This window comes from Eurosta solidaginis, chromosome 3 (genome assembly GCF_040869045.1).
Source record: "Eurosta solidaginis isolate ZX-2024a chromosome 3, ASM4086904v1, whole genome shotgun sequence".
Lineage (NCBI taxonomy): Eukaryota > Metazoa > Arthropoda > Insecta > Diptera > Tephritidae > Eurosta > Eurosta solidaginis.
The window spans coordinates 175,195,780-175,215,099 of NC_090321.1; the positions used below are offsets into that span (position 1 = coordinate 175,195,780).

The following is a 19,320-nucleotide window of genomic DNA, read 5'->3' on the forward strand; positions in this document are numbered from 1 at the left end:
TCAAAAAACACAATTTTCCAGGAGAGCCATTCAAAGATTTAAACGGCCATATGTTGCCCATATAAAGGCACATTTTCATTTTTATAGCACGTGGTAAATTTTTAACTGATTACAAAGATTTTTTTATATAACATATATCATGATATTGGGTACGTTTATATGTTATTAACTCAAAAGTCGTGTTTTGTGAGTTATGACACTATTGAAGTAAATGAGCGATATGAAGAATTTGTAAACATTTCGAAGAGTTTGTTATTGGATTTAATCATCATTTTATAATAATGTTTATTAAAATAAACAGTACAACAAAATCGGAAATTTTTCTTGCAACGAAGTTTTTTTTGGTATTTTTCATAAAACGAAGTTCGAGCAAATTATTTTCGGTAAATATAGTTCAGCCCGTCACTTTTTATTTGGACTTTACGAATAAGGGGTCACAAGGAGCGTTTAGTCAGTCTGTACGAAATCTGGAAGAGTTAAAACTTTGGTGTCCTAGAAACTATTTCGTAGTATACAAAGCTTAATATTTCATACTAAATACTTGGTTTCCTCGGAAAACTGTGACGCTTTATAACGACCGCTAAAGAATTATTGCTATATTCAACTTGAGTAGCGGCACCGATTTTCTGTAAACTGCAAGGGCTTTAAACGGTGATTTCAGCTATTTTGCATTTTTTTTCGGTTTTTTGCCCTTTTTTTAAGTGTTTTGTTTTTAAAATTTTTGCAAATATTTTATATGTGACTTAAAAATACCAGTTAAAACTTTGAATAATTACACAGGCGACAGAATCTCAGACCCAGAAACCGGCCTATATATTTCCGAAGGATTCTAATGCGATGAATCGAAATTTGGCCTCAAAATTGCTCTATCAGCACTGGTTTTCGAGATATCCTAACCTAAAAGTGCAAAAGCACTGTTTTTATCCATATTAGAGGTTATGTAGTCTTGCAGATGTTTTCTTTCATAAAAATTAAAGGATGGCATCTTTAAATACAAGTCTTCTTCTTTCAAGTGGCGTTGAGTTTGCTCAAATATCATTTATTTTCGCTGAGATATCGCATTTTGAAATTTTCATTTTTCTAAATTTTCCTACAGGGGTTATAGGGAATACGGGAGTTGAAGGGTTAACAGTTAAATTGGTTACCCCACTTGTGGTGTGAGATATCTAGATAAATAAGCTTTATTTTAAGAAAAATATGCGAGTAAACGCTGTCCCCAGGGTTAAGTGGGTTAGCCTGCTTGCGGTATGATAGGGGTGGTTTCTAGGGGTTAGGGCTGTGTGTGACTTGGTACCCGGGGGTTATGGCGTTTTCTTTTCTGAAATAAATTGTTGCCTAAGTAAATGGTAAAGCCTTAATAGTGTTACTCCTACCCCAGAAAATTGTTAACATTTATAATGCATACAGAGAACATTTCATCTCACCACATTCACTCATATCACAAATCACACAAGAAGATTGCGCATTGCGCATGTAAACATTAGATCATCTCTTTTATGGGCAATTCTTACGTCATTTTCCTTTAGCTCTTGTTTTTTCTCTCTTTCTTTCATTCGCTCAAACAGTCAACTAAGACGTAGATGCGTAGAACGAAGCAATTTTGAACTCGTGAATGCGCAATCTGGTAGGTGATCTGTACACTCATATTAACAAAGTATATGTGGAACTCAAGAGCGAATTGAGAGTTTCACAGAGTTGCATTTCCACACCGCCATTTTATACAGGGTAAAAGTGTAACGCTTTTGCGTTGCGAGCAGGCAACAATTTTCACAAAAGAACGAAATACCCCTTAAAGGCGTTACCTGTTTTTCAGAATAGAACAACAACCCTTGCGCGGCGAACAAAAAATGTAACACTATAGCCAGAAAACAAAACGCTATTAGATAGTATATGGGTGTGGTGAGTTAACACACTTATGGTCTGAGACAAAATTTTAAGAAAAACAAGTCAATTCAAGAAAATTAGTAATCGACTATATCATGTCTATGTTATCTCAATCGATTTTCATGTGTAGGAAAATTTAGAAACATGAAAATTTCTAAATGCAATATCTCAGCGAAAAAAAATTATATTTGAGCAAACTCAACGTCATTTGAAAGAAGAAGACTTGTACTTAAATATGTCATATTTTAATTTTGGTGAAAGAAAACACCTGCAAGGCTAAATAACCTCAAATATGGGCAAAAACGGTGTTTTTGCACTATTAGGTTAGGATATCTCTGATAGAGCAATTATGAGGCCGGATTTGGATTCCGCGCATCATTAGCCTTCGGAAATATAGTCTGGTTTCTGGGTCTGAATGTTGGTTAAATTTTGTCGGCCTGTGTTATTCACAGTTTTGAATAAACCTTTTAACATTACAAAATTTGTATTTTGCAACATTTATTACGATTCCACGAAGGAGGAATGGTGGAACTTCCAAGTGTTAGCTTGAAATGTTAATTATTTTATAAGGACCAATATCCTTATGCACCAAAGCTTAAACTTTTCAAGATTTTGTGCACATGATTGTTTTTGTTGTTGTAGCAGTGCACCGTGAGATAAAGGTGTTAGAGGCGTTGGTTCTACATTGCAATTGAAACGAGGGTTGGTGTCATGTAGGGACACATTACAAGCGGCATACATTGGGTATGGCTGGGCTGGGTTTGTTATAGGTAGAGCTTACTCGCACTGCTGTTAGAGCATATTGATGACAATGAATGATCGCACCTATTGAACGGGGCGAAGCACTGCTACAACAACAACAACAAGTGATAGTTCGATTCTGAAACTCTTTGGTACTCCTCAGTTAGCAAGGCAGTTTTAGAAATCTGAAAAAATATAATTTAATAAAAATTATAAAACTGTGTAAAACCTCAATAAATTTTACTAATATATACATATAATATAGATCTGAATGGTAAAAAAATTAATCAATGCCGTCATTTTGAGTGCAATCCAACACGGCGGACAGGAGCGCAGTTGTTTGTGGCATGTGAAACTCGCGCGTCACTACGGAGCAAACCTCTAGTAAACAGCCATGCATTTTATTATCTTATTTTATTGTGCACATATTCTATTACTTTTATCATTCTATGCACATTTTTGTTTTTCGTTTACATGCTTCTGTCTTACTATTTTGTATATTCCAAGTATTTTTTTTGGTTTTTTTTAGATAATCCCAATTGACAAACTCATCAAAGGTCGTTTTCAAGATAATTTTGAGTTTTTACAATGGTTTAAAAAATTCTTCGATGCCAATTATGATGGCCGAGATTATGATGCCAGCGCTGCTAGAGACGGTGCTCCAATGGGTTTCGGTTCGGGTGTGGTGAAGGCTTTGCCTGGCACCGGTGGCGGTTCGTTATCCTCACGCAAGCCAATGGCTATAGCACCGACGGCGCGTTCATCAACAACATCGACTACACGACCCAGTATGTGATGTTGAATGTTCTACTTTATTATATACACATAATTCCTTCCCCCTGATAAGCTATACCTTTGCATCCTATTTCATAATTCTTTATTTTTTGCACGGTGTTTTTTGTTTTTTTTTTTTGGACTATTTGTGTAAATATTTCATGCTTTGGAAATGTTTCCATCATTTTCACCACAATTGGTTCAAATTATATGCACTTTATTATTTTATTTCACTATTTAGTAACCACATTGGTTAATTTTTTTCCGTCCCAAATTGTTAAATTGCTTTAAAAAATATTTTCATCCATTGAAAGCATTAATGAGCATTCCCCGCTCAATAATACGAATGTGAGGAATTTTGAAATAAATTTTTATTTGAAAAATTATTATTCCAAATCGTGTACCAAGCAACAAATACAAAATGGAAGTTATTAAAAATCAAAAATATCGATATTACAACTCGAATTTAGATAAATGCACTAACAACAAATTAAAAATCCTCTAAAGTGGCTATTCGATTTGTTGATTGAATTTTTCACACCAGTACCCAACACTGAATATACATACACTGCGAAAAAGAAAGGGTATTTGAATTTATTCTCCTTTAGTATAGCCTTTTCAAGTGATGGACAAAAAGACAAGCATGGAATTGGGTCGTGTTTCGTACCATACCTCAAAAAAAAACCAAAAAAGCTGTTGATAATGGGTTTTATTGAGCATAGGGCCGAAGCACGACCGTTGAGCCGATTTTGATGGCTACTTTGCGCAAGGACTGGTACAGAAAGTTCTGCAAATTTAGAACTCCCTATAAGTTTTTTTAGTAATGACATATTACCCTTTAAATAAATTACTTTTGAATTGGTGTTTCATGACAATTTTAAAAATATATTAACTTCTGAAGTCAAACCCCCAATAACCGGAAAAATGAAAATGAACGGACATTTGCATGAATTTTCCCAATGTTGCTTAAAAACGCTGGCGAAACTCACGGGATCCTCCTATGACACTGCGCGAAGAACGGTATTGCGCTTCAAAGAAGGTGAGTTAGTTTAGGACAAGCCAAGGCCGCCCAAAGAGATCAACAGGCGCCCAGTTGGAGAAAAATGTTCTACCCCAACTTAGGAAAAACCGTTCCATGTCAGCAAGTGAATAGCCAAATAGCCTGACCCCACAAGTGCAAGTCACATGAATCAATCAAAGAAATGTTATTAAAACTTACAAAAAGAAGAAAGATCAAAAACGAAGTGAAAAACATACATACGTCAAAAATAATTTCCGTTGCACGTTAGCTCTATGAGACCAAATTGGCAAACAATAAACGGATTGAGTACCAAGTACTCGTGAAGTTCGATTGTTTAAACACACATCTGTACGTCATGGAAAATAAAGTTTTTAGGTTAACTAGAACTCGAGCAGGTGTTGAAGTGAAATCACAAAAGAGGAAACTTTACCAATATTTTCGGCCCTTTTGAGAAGAGTTTGTTTTATTATCGGCTTAATATCAATAGCATTCTATTATCGTCGAAGAATCGGTTTCTGATCCGCGGCTATCGCCGAGTCTTATTGGTTTCTTATCAGTTTGTTATCGATGGTTTACGGATGTGTCATCGATTTTATACTAAATTCTTTGCGGTATCTGTTTCTTAACAATCCGATGAGTTTTCGATAACGACCATAGCGAAGTGTTAAAACACCGAAAAGAAATCGATAAGATTTTGTAAACAAATCGACAGGTTTTCGACAAAAATTCGAAAACTTTTTAATAACATATCGATAATTTTTCGATAAATAATCGCAAAACCCTGGTTTATGGTAGGGGTTTTCAGTTTGGTCGTTAAAACAAACTTCTGAGGTCCTCATGTACCGGCCAGTTCAACCTAACCTAATGGCAATATTTTCGATGATAAATCTAAAGCTTTTCGATAACAAATCAATAATACGCCGATAACAAAATGGTAATAATCTGATAAATTCCAAGCAAGCATAACGTGTCGATTAATTTTCGATAATAAAATCATCATTACTGTTCGATAACAAATCGATAACTTTTCGGTAACAAATACTCCGACAAAAAATCGAGAACATAACAATAGTCTGACCTAGACTGAAACATGCCTATAACTCGTCGATAAGAAATTGATAACACGTCCATAACTATTTGTGTATGCGTCATAATAGTCTAAATATATTTTGGCCGGACTTGGCTCCAGCACCCAAAACTGGTTCGAAGAGAATTATGTTTGGACAAACTTGAATCCATCCAACGAACCTGAGTTGCGGCCAATTGAGCTCTCATGAAACCAACAAAAACCGTTACTGAAGTAAAAAAAAATTTGAAGAACAGTGTCGCAAAAAGTGGATAAAACCGTTGTACAAAACTTGATGTTGGGTCCCTCCAGAAAAGTTGGTCATACGGACAGCAACGAATAAATTGATAAAAAATGTTTTTATCTGTCATTTATCTGTCATATAAGTATGGATTTCCATGCTAATAAAAACAACGTATCTGTAAGCACTTCATGTGCATTATTCAATTTGCAGAATTTTTTGTACCAATCATTATATAACGTCAAAATGCATGGAAAATAGGTTTCGCATTAGCAGATCCGCCCACTTTGTTTTTAAAACCAATCGCCAGGGATGGCGTGTACGCCGCTCAGAAATCGACACATGTATTTCCATGCATTTTAACGCTCTGAATACGAGTCCTCTATCGGAATTTTACCTTACATTGATTCGGCCCTTATTCAAAAACACAATAGCGATAGTGTTTAAATTGAGGTTAGATATTATCTGATGGCGAACTCGGATTGGTGCTGCTACCAGATCTGTAATTTTTTTGAGTGGCTGGGTATAAGCTATCCCATGATATCAATTGGGGTTTTATTAGTTATTTAAGTAATCTTTGCTGGTGTGGTTTGCAAACATACACCTGTGAGTACAAAAATAGCATTCACCATTCTTCGCTTATTTTAAATAATTTTAATAAAATACATAGGCAAAATCTATGTTAACCATTATCCAAAACATTTCCGAAAAAATTGTTTAATTCGAGATGTTCAGCCCTATTCTGCATTTCGACTTGGATTGGAATTTTTTCGATTTGGCAATTTTGGTATTCTGTGTTCCAATCTCTTTCGATCCAACTTCGAATCGTTCGATTTTGTTTATTCTGCATTCCGATCGTAGTTCCGTTTTTCTAAGTTGCAAATATGTTGGCGGAAAAATATTTTATTTTTATTTTTTATTATTTTATAACAGAATTTTAACAAAAATCTAAGTAAAACTTGTTAAGAAACGTAAAAGGCTTGATGATGATTGTTTTTTATATGTTTCCAAGTTAAAAACAACATGTCGATGTCGAAGTCCTTGGACGTATTTGCCCCGCAAAAGTATCTAACACATACTTGAAAGCATCCTTATTAAGTCGAAATTTTTTTTGAACCTAAATAAGAAAATAAGTCATTAAACTTTGCCACTTTTAAGTGCAATTTCTTACAATTCGTCACTCATCTCAAATGGATTACACAAATCACGCAATATTTGCCTTTCCATTCTCGCCTGGCCATTTTCGTATGCGTTGCTTTCCAACTCCACAAATAATGCCGCGGCTATTGATTCCATTACAATAGACAGCTTTAATTTGTGTCTGTGTGTCGTTGGGTCCAGTTATATGCCAAAGCAAGCTGCCGGAGTAGAGGAAGGTGAAGCGAAAACGTAAATAAAATCTTTATAAAGTATTTTAGGCCAGTGCAATGAAATTAGCATCCATAAAATTCAGAAAGTGTCAACTATATTCGTGCAGGAATCCGTTTTAAAAAAAGCCACGGCAGGTATTTGGCCAAAAGAACGACAAAAACACACTTACAATTATGAAAGCACTTCACTCAAAAAAATATAACACTGCGGCAATATATTGTACAAAATGGCGTGGATAATAAAATATAAACGTTTTTCAGTGTTTTTTACAAATTTTCTTTATTTTGTTCCAATGTTCACACATTCCGTACAAACAGCTGATTTCGAAAAAGCATTTGCTCTTCCTCTTCTCGTTACAATTCCGTCGTAATGCAGAATACCCAACTTCGACTAAAGCGGAGCGTAGAACGGGAATGTAATCGAAATGCAGTGGTTTTTAAAAATCTTCATGAAGTCTTCCAAATTTCAATAACCTTTTAACCTAATTATTAATAAATCTAAGAAAGCTTAAGTTTGAAGTCTCTCAAAACTCGAAATGATTTTTGAAAATTTTTCTTCGATTTCTATAGTGTGTTAAATTTTATTTTTTTTTTTAAAGAACGAAAATCGAAAAGAACCTTTGAAAAAAATTTGCATAAACTATTGCAAATTTCGAGAGTGAAAATGTGTATGTAAATTAACAACAAACAAAAAGAATATAACTAATTTAATTTTCAAATAATTTTTGCTGCTATTTTTTCACTCCCAGGTGTATTTGTTGCTCTTGGTAATGATGTATTGCGCAAGCTTTTGAAAGTGACAACGTGTCTGTAACATATTTGTTGGGTAAATACACTTGCTAAGTACTGTTATGATAAATTTTATTTAACGTTTTTAAATCATCAAAACTCATTGTTCATTGCTTCATGAAACTTATGTTCGTTCTGTTTAACAAAATTAAGTGCACATTTTCGAAATTTTTTTTTTTTATTTGTTCCAAAAGAGTTGTTTTGTAAAAACATTTCTAATAGAAATGAGTTACGTGCTTCACGTTTGTTCTATTTATACCTATTTGTTTATTATATCTATGAGTATTAAATTAATGTCGGAATCGGAAAGGAAACTAAGAACTTTATCAGTTAGGGATGTGAATTAATTCTGATTAAATTAAAAATTATATTTTACCATAAACACTTTCCTCGTCGTAAATAATTTTTAATGTATACAAATAGTTACTGGTTCTCTAAAATATTTATAAAAAAAATATTAAAATATTTAAAGATCTTTGAAATATATTTGAGTTGTTGGCTACCTTTCTTCTTTACTTTGTTGTTTGGCTGGCTTGAGGCCCGATTTTTAAATTAAAAGCCAGAAGTACTTTTTGATCTTTGAAATAAAAAAACTTCTCCGTTTAATTTTGAATATACAAGGCGGACGGAAAAATGCTTTATAAGTGGGCGTGAATATCTTTGTTTTTACCCAAGTGTTGCCGGCAAGGGACTTGAGGATTTTGTTACTGCTCTGAACTTAAATACAATTGCGGCTGTATGCTCGCCGAAATGTAGGTCCTGATCGAACGTCACACCCAGTATTTGTGGGTGTAGGATAGTCGGTGAGACTTGGACGGTTGAATCTCGCATTCATTTCAAACTAAATGGGTTATAGATTTCCGTAGTTGTGAAATATTAGTTTAATGGCTTTATCATTATTATCCAATTAGAGGCTATTGAGTTGTGGTTGATGACTGTGAAAGGTCACATAGGTGCTTGATGAAACCGACTCATTTGACTCCAATTTCACTTTACTCTGACTGGATTGAAACGTCACCTTTTTTAGGACTGTCGTTTGATTTTGTTGATGACAATTCTTGATTGGACACGGCAGCTGGGCAGCAACTGCGACAGTTCTAAGTTTTAAGCTCAACATCTAAATATTTGTTGGTTTAAGCTCCAATTCCGGCGGCCGCCGTGGTGTCCTGGTAGCGTGCATCCACACCAAAGATCCTGGGTTCACGTTCTGGGAAAAGCAACATCAAAATTATAGAAACAAGTTTTTTCAATTAGAACAAAATTTTTCTAAGCGGGGTCGCCCCTCGACAGTGTTTGACAAGCACTCCCGAGTGCCTTGCAGATGCCGTTCGGAGTCGGCATAAAACAAGTAGGTCCTGTCCCGCCAATTTGTAGGAAAAATTAAAAGGAGCACGACGCAAATTGGAAGGCAAGCTCGGCCTAAAACCTCTTCGGAGGATATCGCGCCTTACATTTTTTTGATATAAGCTCCGATTCCGACATCAATTCTATCGTGCTGATTTAAAATATGGGTAAATGCATCGAAGTAGAATAAAAATATACTGCTGGGTAAAATGAAAATAACTGTTGTGACGACAGAATATGCATATACCCACATTTGAAGTCCGGACGCCACAATTTCTGAAAATACCATTACCATAATTTGCATTAAATTAATATAATTCTTTTTTTCACTTAACTACGCGCTTCCGCAGTCTCCAAAGTACCACCTCGCGCCGCTGTACCCGTAGTAACAAAACCAGTTGCAGCGAATAATACTACCGGTGCAGTAAAGAAGTCTGGCGATTCATCCAATGCGGTGTCAAATCAACAAATCGAAGAACTGTCTAACCAGGTATGAATAATAATTGTTATATTTACAACTAATACTATGTACAAACACACACCAAAGTGGCAATTTATACCATTTGGGCAATTTATTGCGCAATTTATCATATAATAAATTCCCAATTTAAAAAAAAATTCGTAATAAAATGTTTCAAACTGCAAATGCACCATTGTAAAGTGTGTTTATTGAGTAGATTTAAACGTCAGTTACGCATGGCTCAACTATATGGCTGGCTCATCTCATCAGCTGATTTGATTTTTTTCTCATTTCACTGGAGTACGGATTGTCAAAAGATGGCAAACTCAAAATGAAACCAAAACATTGAACACATTTTCTTACAACACACAAAAATTTCAATGTTTTCATTCCATTCAATTCGCCTAATACCAATACGCACATTTTGACAGTCCAAACAAAGGTTTGTTTTTGCTGTAGAGATGAGCCAATCAGCTATGAAATTACTATTGTGTAAGCTAAATTGAGTTGTATGAACACCACTTAATTTAAACCGAAATTGCCTCAATTTATTTTTTTGTTTGAACATAGTATAACAATTATTTGAATTGTTATTTTTTCACTTTCACAGGTCATGGATATGCGTTTAAATTTAGAGGGGTTGGAGAAGGAGCGAGATTTTTATTTCTCAAAATTACGTGATATAGAAATTCTGTAAGTAAATTTATTAATTAAATAGGCAGGGTTCGTCTAAATATACAACTTGGACCAACAAAACAAGTTTTTACCCATATGGGTTTTTAGCGTAACGCTTTCATAACTCCTCACGGAACGAGGCAGGGGGGGGGGGGGGGGGGGGGGTGGATAACCGAGATGGTCGCGCTAGTATCTTAAGGGTTCTATTTTCTGGAAGGTACCGGATTTGTAGCTGGCAAAGCTTCATCAACATCGATAAAACTTCCGAGAGTCCTTACCGCTACAAGAAGAAAAAGAACCCATAGAAAAGTTCGGTAATTAAAATAACACTACAGGTCCTGGATTAAAAAAAAAAATAAGATGCAGTCAGTAGTAAAGTGTTTTTGTTTTTTAACTTTTGTTCCAGTTCCAGTCGCACGATTTCGAAAATAACATAAAATTTATTGAAAATAATCGCAAAAATCATGATATTCTTAACAAAAAGGCCGAGGGTCGGTTTTGAGAAACATTTTGATTGGTCCAGGTGCGTCCGCCGCCGCTAACTTTTTTGTTAATACCTGACTTCAGAACCAACATCATTGCTTTCCTTATGGAGCTCTAGCACTTTACCCAGTATTACAAAGCGACATAAACGCGACATCAATAAAACTTATATTTTCTTTGTTCTACAAAAACCTCTGTCAACAATATTTTATGCAAGACCCGGCAGACCTTGTTCTGCACTAAGTTTGGTCTAGCTGTAATACTTTTTAGAGCTTGTTACCTGTTACTCTAACTCCCCCTCTTCCCCTTTTATTAACTCCTCTCTCTGCATCTTTTTCATCCCTTTTCTCTCTAGCTGCATTTCCTTCTCCCTCCTTGGCTCCATCTATCCCTACCTCTCGTATCTTCGTCTAACTCTGTCTCTTTCTCCTACCTTCATTTTTCTTCTCCGTAGTTCTTTTTATTCATGCCATCTCTTATTTACTGAGGTTAGAACAAAAAAAAAAAAAAAAATCTGCCTTAATACATGGCATTACCAATTGGGGTACTTCATGTTATAAGCAATTCACACATTAGCTGTCAAAACGGTTTTTTTTTTGCTCTGCTGAGCAACTGCGCCCGTATCGTGTTATACGATCTTTGAAAGAATTCAACTTCGATAGCACTGAAATTGTGAATCTTATTAGGAAAATAATATTGAAAATTTGACGGATTCATATTTATCGTTTGAGTGAAATTAGTTTTCGATACGTGATCGTATAACACGTTACTGGCCCTGTTTTTTTTCTGTTAGAGGGTATTGACGATAGCTATAACCAATTATATATTAATTTTGTTAATGTTTCTAACAATTTGTTTCCCTTTCTTTAACAGCTGTCAGGAAGCAGCAGAAGGTGACCCGCATCCCTTAATTCAAAAGATTTTGGATATTATGTATGCGACCGAGGTAAAGCGCAACACTTCTGTATGTGTAATTTCATTCGTTTGTACATTTATTTACCAACCCAAAAAAAAAACCTTCGTCAAAATTTTTGTTTATTTAATTTAGTTAATTTTAAATGCCAATTTAAGTGGAGTTTTATACCTATATGTTTATTATATTAACTGATACTAGCACACAGGTTATATAAAGATTATATTCCTATGTTTGTCTGACTCTGCGCCCAATGTTATTAACTTGAAAAAAGTATGTCACTCTAGAAGCAAATTATTTGTTTTAGGATAGACTACATCCTTTCTAGTTTGAAGTCAAAAATTTTCAATTCCAATTTAGGAAATTACGTTCAAAGTCCGAGTTTTCCTTTTCACATTCAAAAGCGTTCATTTCAAATTACAACTGAAATTCAGAGGTTTCATTTCAAATTCAGAAATCTTCATTTGAAATTCAGAAAATTATAAATTAAATTCAAAACTTTTATATATAAATTCAGAAATATTATTTTCTTTTAGACCAAAGTGCTTTATTAATCTTTTAATACCACTGTACAACAGCAACGGAGCAATGTTGATGGTTTTCTGAAATGCAGCGTCGTACAGATAACTTTTTCAGCCCCATTCCAAACTAAGATTCCTTGCAAGTTTTTCCCTTCTCCCATTCCTCGTATTCTAAATAAAAAATCCTTGTGAGTTTTTTCACTTCTCCCTTTTCTCTTATTCTGAACAATGTTCGAAAAAGGGAAAACCGGTTAATAGAGAAAAGTAGGTATTATGAATCTGATTGAAAGGAAGATTTCTCTGCCATTTTTAGGAGTTTTTTCACATCTTGAATTAAAGGGAATGCATCAAAATAGTTTAAGTTTACTGTTTCTTATACGAAAAAACACTAATTTATACAAATTTGTGCTAAAATACATTGACATTCTACCACAAAACTCTTTGTTACAGTCTAAAATATATAAATAAGCAACGGAAGAGTTCTTAGCAAATTTGATGCAGTCATCCAGAAATTGCTCAAGGATTTTTCAAGAAGGCTTCAAACATATGACGAAATAGGAATTCAACTCCGCTTGGTCGCCAGAATATTGTTTTGCTGAAAGGAAGCAGGCAACTCCAGCGGATTTGTGTTATCGCGCAGTCTTCTTATGCTCCTGTTGTTGTAGCAGTGCTTCGCCCCATCTAATAGGTGCGACCGATCAAAAATTGTCATCAGTATCCTCTAACGGGAGTCAAGGAAACTTGCTGTTTTAACAGGGGTGGACCATAATGAAAGGGGTTTTAAAAGCGTTGGCTCCACAATACAGTTAGAGAGAGCGTTGGTGTCATGTAGGGACACATTACAAGCAGGACATATGTTTTGTATGTCGGGGTTGATTCTGGATAGGTAAGAGTTTAACCTGTTACAGTATCCAAATCGAAGTTGAGCTAGACTGACGCGCGTTTCCCTAGGGAGAGTGCGTTCCTCTTCTGCTAGTTTTTGGTATTGTTCTTTGAGCACAAGATTCACCGGGCAATTCCTGGCATAGAGGTCCGACGCCTGTTTGTAGAGTTCACTGAGGACCTGCTTGTGTTTTTTAGCTTCATACGGCTGTGTTCTCTGGTGCCGTATTTCCTCATAATTCTTATGGAAATGACTCCTTAAGCCCCTGGTTGGTGTAGGCTCATCAATCAGATCTCTGTTGGGATGCCCAGGTTTCTGGGTATTCAACAGAAATTGTTTGGTTAGCATTTCATTTCTCTCCCTAATGGGTAGTATTTTCGCCTCATTATGTAGATGGTGCTCTGGGGACATAAGAAGACAGCCCGTTGAGATTCTGAGAATAGTATTTTGGCAGGCCTGTAGCTTCTTCCAGTGAGTAGTTTTAAGGCTTGGCGACCATATAGGGGACGCGTAGCATGCAATCGGCTGGCCAATTGCTTTGTAAGTGGTAACGAGCGCTTCTTTATCTTTACGCCAAGTACGGCCAGCAAGAGATTTGAGGATTTTATTACGGCCCTGGATTTTTGGTACAATTGTGGCTGCATGCTCACCAAAATTTAGGCCTTGATCAAACGTCACACCCAAGATTTTGGAGTGTAAGACAGTCGGTCGCGTAGGGCCATTGACGTGGATGTTAAAAATGGTCGACATTTGGGACGTCCGTGTTTTAAATAAGGTCGCCGATGATTTAGTCGGTGATAATGTCAGGTTGCGCGAGGCGAAAAAACTGGAAAGATCAAGGAGGTAGCCGTTTATTTTGTTGCAAAGCTCATCGATCTGTGGGCCTGGACCTGTGGCCATTATTGTGCGGTCATCGGCGTAGGAAACGATAGTGACTCCTTCTGGTGGCGAAGGTAGCTTTGATATGTAGAAGTTAAAGAAAAGTGGACATAGGACGCCACCCTGTGGCACCCCTTGTTTAATTCTTCTTGGTTTGGACGTTGCGTTCCTGAGTTGCACCGATGCCTGCCGACCACCCAGATAATTTGCGGTCCACCTTTCAAGACTTGGGGGAAGCGTATACCTTCCAGGTCTTGCAGTAACGTGCCATGGTTGACCGTATCAAAAGCTTTTGATAGGTGTAACGCAACGAGTACTGTTCTATGGTGGAGTTTTGATTTAAACCTCAATTTATCTGGCAATGGCATCTAGCGCGATGGTTGTGCTATGTAGTTTTCTAAAGCCATGCTGATGGTAGGCTAGTTGCAAATTTGCTTTAAAGTAGGGGAGCAAAATGGCTTCAACCGTCTTAGCTACTGGCGATAGGAGAGATATCGGGCGATAACAATCTCTTAGCTGCTTTCCCAGGTTTTAGTAGCGGGACCACCTTGGCCATTTTCTATTTTTCGGGGATGACAAAGATGGAAAGGGACATGTTGAAGACATGTGCTAAATATTTAAAACCCTCTTTACCTAGGCTTTTAAGCATCGTCAGTGCAACCCCATTTAATTCTTATGCTCCTCTGTTGCTGTTGCTATGGCACCAATTCGTTACTCATTTCAGTCAATACCATATGAAATGCAATTCTGTGCTTTGTTTATATTTTATTTCTCAATTTTAAACAAATTCGCCACAATAACTAAACTTTTCAATTTTTTAAACAAAAATAGAAATGCGAAACAAAATTTAAATTGGCAAATAATCAGCTGACTTCGAAAATTCGAAAATCCTATACCCCAATTATTGTTCTCCTTAGGAGAAAATAATTGGAGGAATTTTTCCGCGGGAATAAGAAAATCAGCGAGAACAAAATTCCGAGGGAATATTTAGAATTGGGCTGTTTAATTTTCGTTGGGAGGTTAATCTAGCCACATGTTTTGGAACTCAGACACGCTGGACCACAAGTATGTTCAAGGTTTTGAGTAATGCAAATGCATATTTTAGCACTAGCTCTTTCGAAAAAAGTTTTTTTTTAGTTAAAATATTAAATCGCATACTATATATCGACCTATCCTAATAAGAAGGACGTAACTTAATTTATAATTGTAATTGAAATTACAAATTTTTGACAGAAGAGATTTGAACTAAATTTAGTTTTAATTTCTTTTCACAATTCGTTAACTACTTTAAATGCTAAACTATACTATAGAAGACACACTGCCATATCTTCGCAGATAGAAGCATTTCGAAGGTTGCTGAGCCTTCATCATCAGTACGCTTTAGGCACACCGCGCTGACCTTTTAAATTGATACTTCTATTTCTCTTTACCAACTACATTTTACAAGTGTTGCGCCATCTGTTGCAAATCACTGATAATGTATTTTTGTTTACTGTTAAAAACGTTTTTTCGACATTGTGCTGTGGTCTTGCTTTATTAACAATGTTTTTTGTTTTTATCGGCCTATTGATAAATGATTACAGGTTCGTTTCGAGTTAAGTAATCAAAAATTTAAAGTATAATTAAAAAAAGGCTACGGGGCATATAAATTCTTCAAACTACAAATTTTAAAAAGATAAAATTAAATATAAAGATTATGGGAACCGACCGCGAGTAGGTAAAGAGGGTGGTGTCCTATCCCCACTTTTGTTTAACTTCTACATATCAAAGCTACCTTCGCCACCAGAAGGAGTTACTTTTATTTCCTACGCCGATGACTGCACAATAATGGCAACAGAATAAACGGCCACCTCCCTGATCTCTCCAGTTTTTTCGCCTCACGAAACCTGGCATTGTCACCGACTAAATCCTCCGCGACCTTATTTACAACATGGGCATCGCAAATGTCGACCATTTTGAACATCCACGTCGATGGCACTACGCTATCGACTGTCCTGCACCCCAAAATCTTGGGTGTGACGTTTGATCAGGATCTACATTTTGGTGAGCATGCAGCCGCAATTGTACCGAAAATCCAGAGCCATAATAAAATCCTCAAATCTCTTGCTGGCAGTACTTAGGGAAAAGACAAAGAAACGCTCATTACCACTTACAAAGCAATTGGCCAGCCAATTGCATGCTACGCGTCCTCATATGGTCGCCAAGCCTAAAAAGAACTCACTGGAAGAAGCTACAGGCCTGCCAAAATACAGCTCTCAGAACCACCACCAGTCTCTTCTTATGTCCCCAGAACACCATCTACATAATGAGGCGAGAATACTCCCCATCAGGGAGAGAACAGTGCCCAAAACTTGCGGAAGAGGAACGCATACTCCCCAAGGAAACGCGAGTCACTCTAGCTCAACTTCGATTTGGATACTGTAGCAGGTTAAACCCTTACCTATCCAGAATCAACCCCGGCATGCAAAACATACATATGTCCTGCTTGTAATGTGTCACCACATGACACCAAACATCTCTCTTAACTGTATTGTGGAACCAATGCCTCTAAAACCCCTCTCATTATGGTCCACCCCTGTTGAAACAGCAAGTTTCCTTGGACACCAGTTAGAGGATATTGATAACAATTTGTAATCGGTCGCACCTATTGGATGGGGCACTGCTACAACAACAACAACAACAGTAGGTAAAGAGCATAAATTTTGCAGTAAATGAGTAGTAAAACTGTGGCTATTGAGAAGGTAGTCACTCAATTACTTTGCATTATTAGATCTAAAAGATTCGCTGAGTAATTTATTTGTGGCTATTCAAAAACTTTGAGTAATCGTTTAACCAAACCGCTCTATTTAACTATTTTTATACCCAGCTGTACTTGTACACATGGATTATAACTTTGATTGGATAACGGTTGGTTCTACAAGTATAAAGGAATCGTGATATATATAGACTTCCATATATCAAAATCATCAGTATCGAAAAAAACATTGATTGAGCCATGTCCGCCCGTCCGTCCGTCTGTCCGTTAACACGATAACTTGAGTAAATATTGAGATATCTACACCAAATTTGGTACATGAGCTTATCTGAACCCAGAATAGACTCGTATTGAAAATGAGCGAAATCGGTTGATAACCACGCCCACTTTTTATATATATAACATTTTCGAAACAAAAAACCTGATTATTTAGTAAATAATACACATAGAATGTTGAAATTTGACGTGTGGACTTGATACAAATTTGAATTTTTTTAAATGAGCGTGGCACCACCCACTTGTGATAAAATCAATTTTACAAAAATTAATCATAAATCAAAAATCGTTAAACCTATCGTAACAAAATTCGTCAGAGAGGTTGCCTTTACTATAAGGAATACTTTGAAGAAAAATTAACGAAATTGGTTAAGGACCTCGCCCACTTTTATATAAAATATTTTTAAAAGAAAAAAAAAGAAAAAAGAGCTTTATAGCTGGCAATGGTATATCATTTCCAAAGGGGATTTATAACAATAAATAGGAGAAACTTCAAATTTTAAAAAATGGTCGTGGCACAACCCCTTTTATGACTAAGCAATTTTCTTTGTTTCTGGAGCCATAACTCGAAGAAAAATTAGTTCAGAATAGAACCATATGTATATGTATTATTGCGCAGCCTTGTAACACTATTAAGCACACAAAAGAAACAACAACAACAGCATTTCAAGTGTACAGCTGGGTATTTAATGTTCGGTTTCACCCGAACTTAGACTTCCTTACTTGTTTACATATCAGTACCCAATTAGATTTTTTTTATTTGATTCGAGCGGTTCAAAAGCACTGAACCCAAAAGAACTGTTAGCCAAATTTTTTTAAAAATACATTAACTAGCTTCTTAGCTTTCGCGATGAATTGGCATTTATTGTAAAACTTTATTATTTCGTATAATTGTTATCACATATTATTATGATTATTATTACTAACATACTTTGGCATATCGTCTTAACAAAAAACACCGAATTTTATTGATTTAAATTTATAACTAATTTTTTTTGTCTTGTTTTTCTTTCTTTATTATCATCAACACACAACGAAAACAATTTGCCATGTCCCGCTAAAATGATGAAATCGTATTGACTGCTCACCGTTCATTCATGATCACCTGTGCAATGTGTCATGTGTGTATGCATATGTGTGCGTATTTGCACTGGCTCACTCATCAATATAAATATTTGTATGCGCTCATTAATATTACCCACCCACCACGTTTTCCTTCCACCAATCCATCACCGCATATCCCTACACATTGGCAGGATGGCTTTGCGCCTCCGGATGAAATTCCGCCCGAGGATGAGGAGTACTAAGAGCTACAACTCAACAACAAGGAGGATTGATTACAGAACTGCATATTAAACAGAAACTGAAAAAAGAATGATTATAAAACAAAGCAAGTTTAAAAAGAAAAAACAAAAGAAAATAATAATAATAACAACAATTTAAGCATAATAAACTATGTTAAACATGATGGAAATATGTTGAAAATATTTATGTACTCAATGACAACTTAGTGTGGAGCTTTAAGGCTCCGACGGTTATAAGACTCGAAATTAAAGCGACAAAAGAATGAGGTGAATCAGTAAGAAAAACAAAAACAAGAATATATATACATACAGGTCTGCATATATATATGTATATATAAATGACCTAATTCATTTGCTAAAATTGTGAGAAATAATTTTTAAATAAATATAAAAAAAAACCTTAACGAAAATAAATATAAAAAAAACATAATGTCTGAACACAACAAAGAGGAGAGGAGTTGGTTACACATTGCAATTGAAAAGACCATCTCGGGAACGATTTGGTATGAGCACATGAAACCTTCTGGGGCATCCCGCCCTCCCAGCACCTAGATCCATAAGGAACTTGGAGTCGCTAGAGCTTCGACTATTAAAGAAACAGGATTCGCGACGTGTAGGTGAGGTTGACAATTGGGTTGGAGAAGCTATATATTACGCTGGCAATCCCTTCAAACGGTTACGCTACACAAACCCTTGAATCAATTTGGTATTTTAGTCGCCTTTTGCGACAAGCATACCTGCCGCGATTACATAAATAGTTTTATGTCGAGGTTGATTCTGGATAAGCAATAGTTTAACTCTTACAGTATCCAAATCAAAGTGCCAGCGTGACGAGCGTCTCCCTAAGTGGACTGCTTTACTCAACTGCGAGTTTCGGGTATTTGACGTTGAGAACGGTGCCTCGCCGGGCATTTGTTGGCGTAGGACTTTGTCGACTCTTT

The 19,320-nt window shown here is 36.0% G+C and overlaps 1 protein-coding gene across 12 annotated transcripts in view; it reads left to right on the top strand.

The window, feature by feature from the left end:
• The window catches only part of Eb1 (microtubule-associated protein RP/EB family member 1), a 132,054-nt gene extending 113,378 nt beyond the window's left edge, over positions 1–18,676 (top strand). For 9 of the 12 annotated variants that reach the window (XM_067773917.1, XM_067773919.1, XM_067773920.1 and 6 more), the window contains exons 5-8: positions 9,581–9,720; positions 10,301–10,383; positions 11,722–11,812; positions 18,332–18,676. In XM_067773917.1, coding sequence (XP_067630018.1) covers positions 9,581–9,720; positions 10,301–10,383; positions 11,722–11,812; positions 18,332–18,382 — 365 coding nt within the window. In that variant the 3' untranslated portion in view covers positions 18,383–18,676. Of the gene's footprint in view, positions 1–3,154; positions 3,414–9,580; positions 9,721–10,300; positions 10,384–11,721; positions 11,813–18,331 lie in introns of all 12 variants that reach the window. The other 3 variants (XM_067773928.1, XM_067773929.1, XM_067773927.1) reach the window with 3 other exon arrangements.
• The last annotated feature ends 644 nt before the right edge of the window (positions 18,677–19,320 follow it).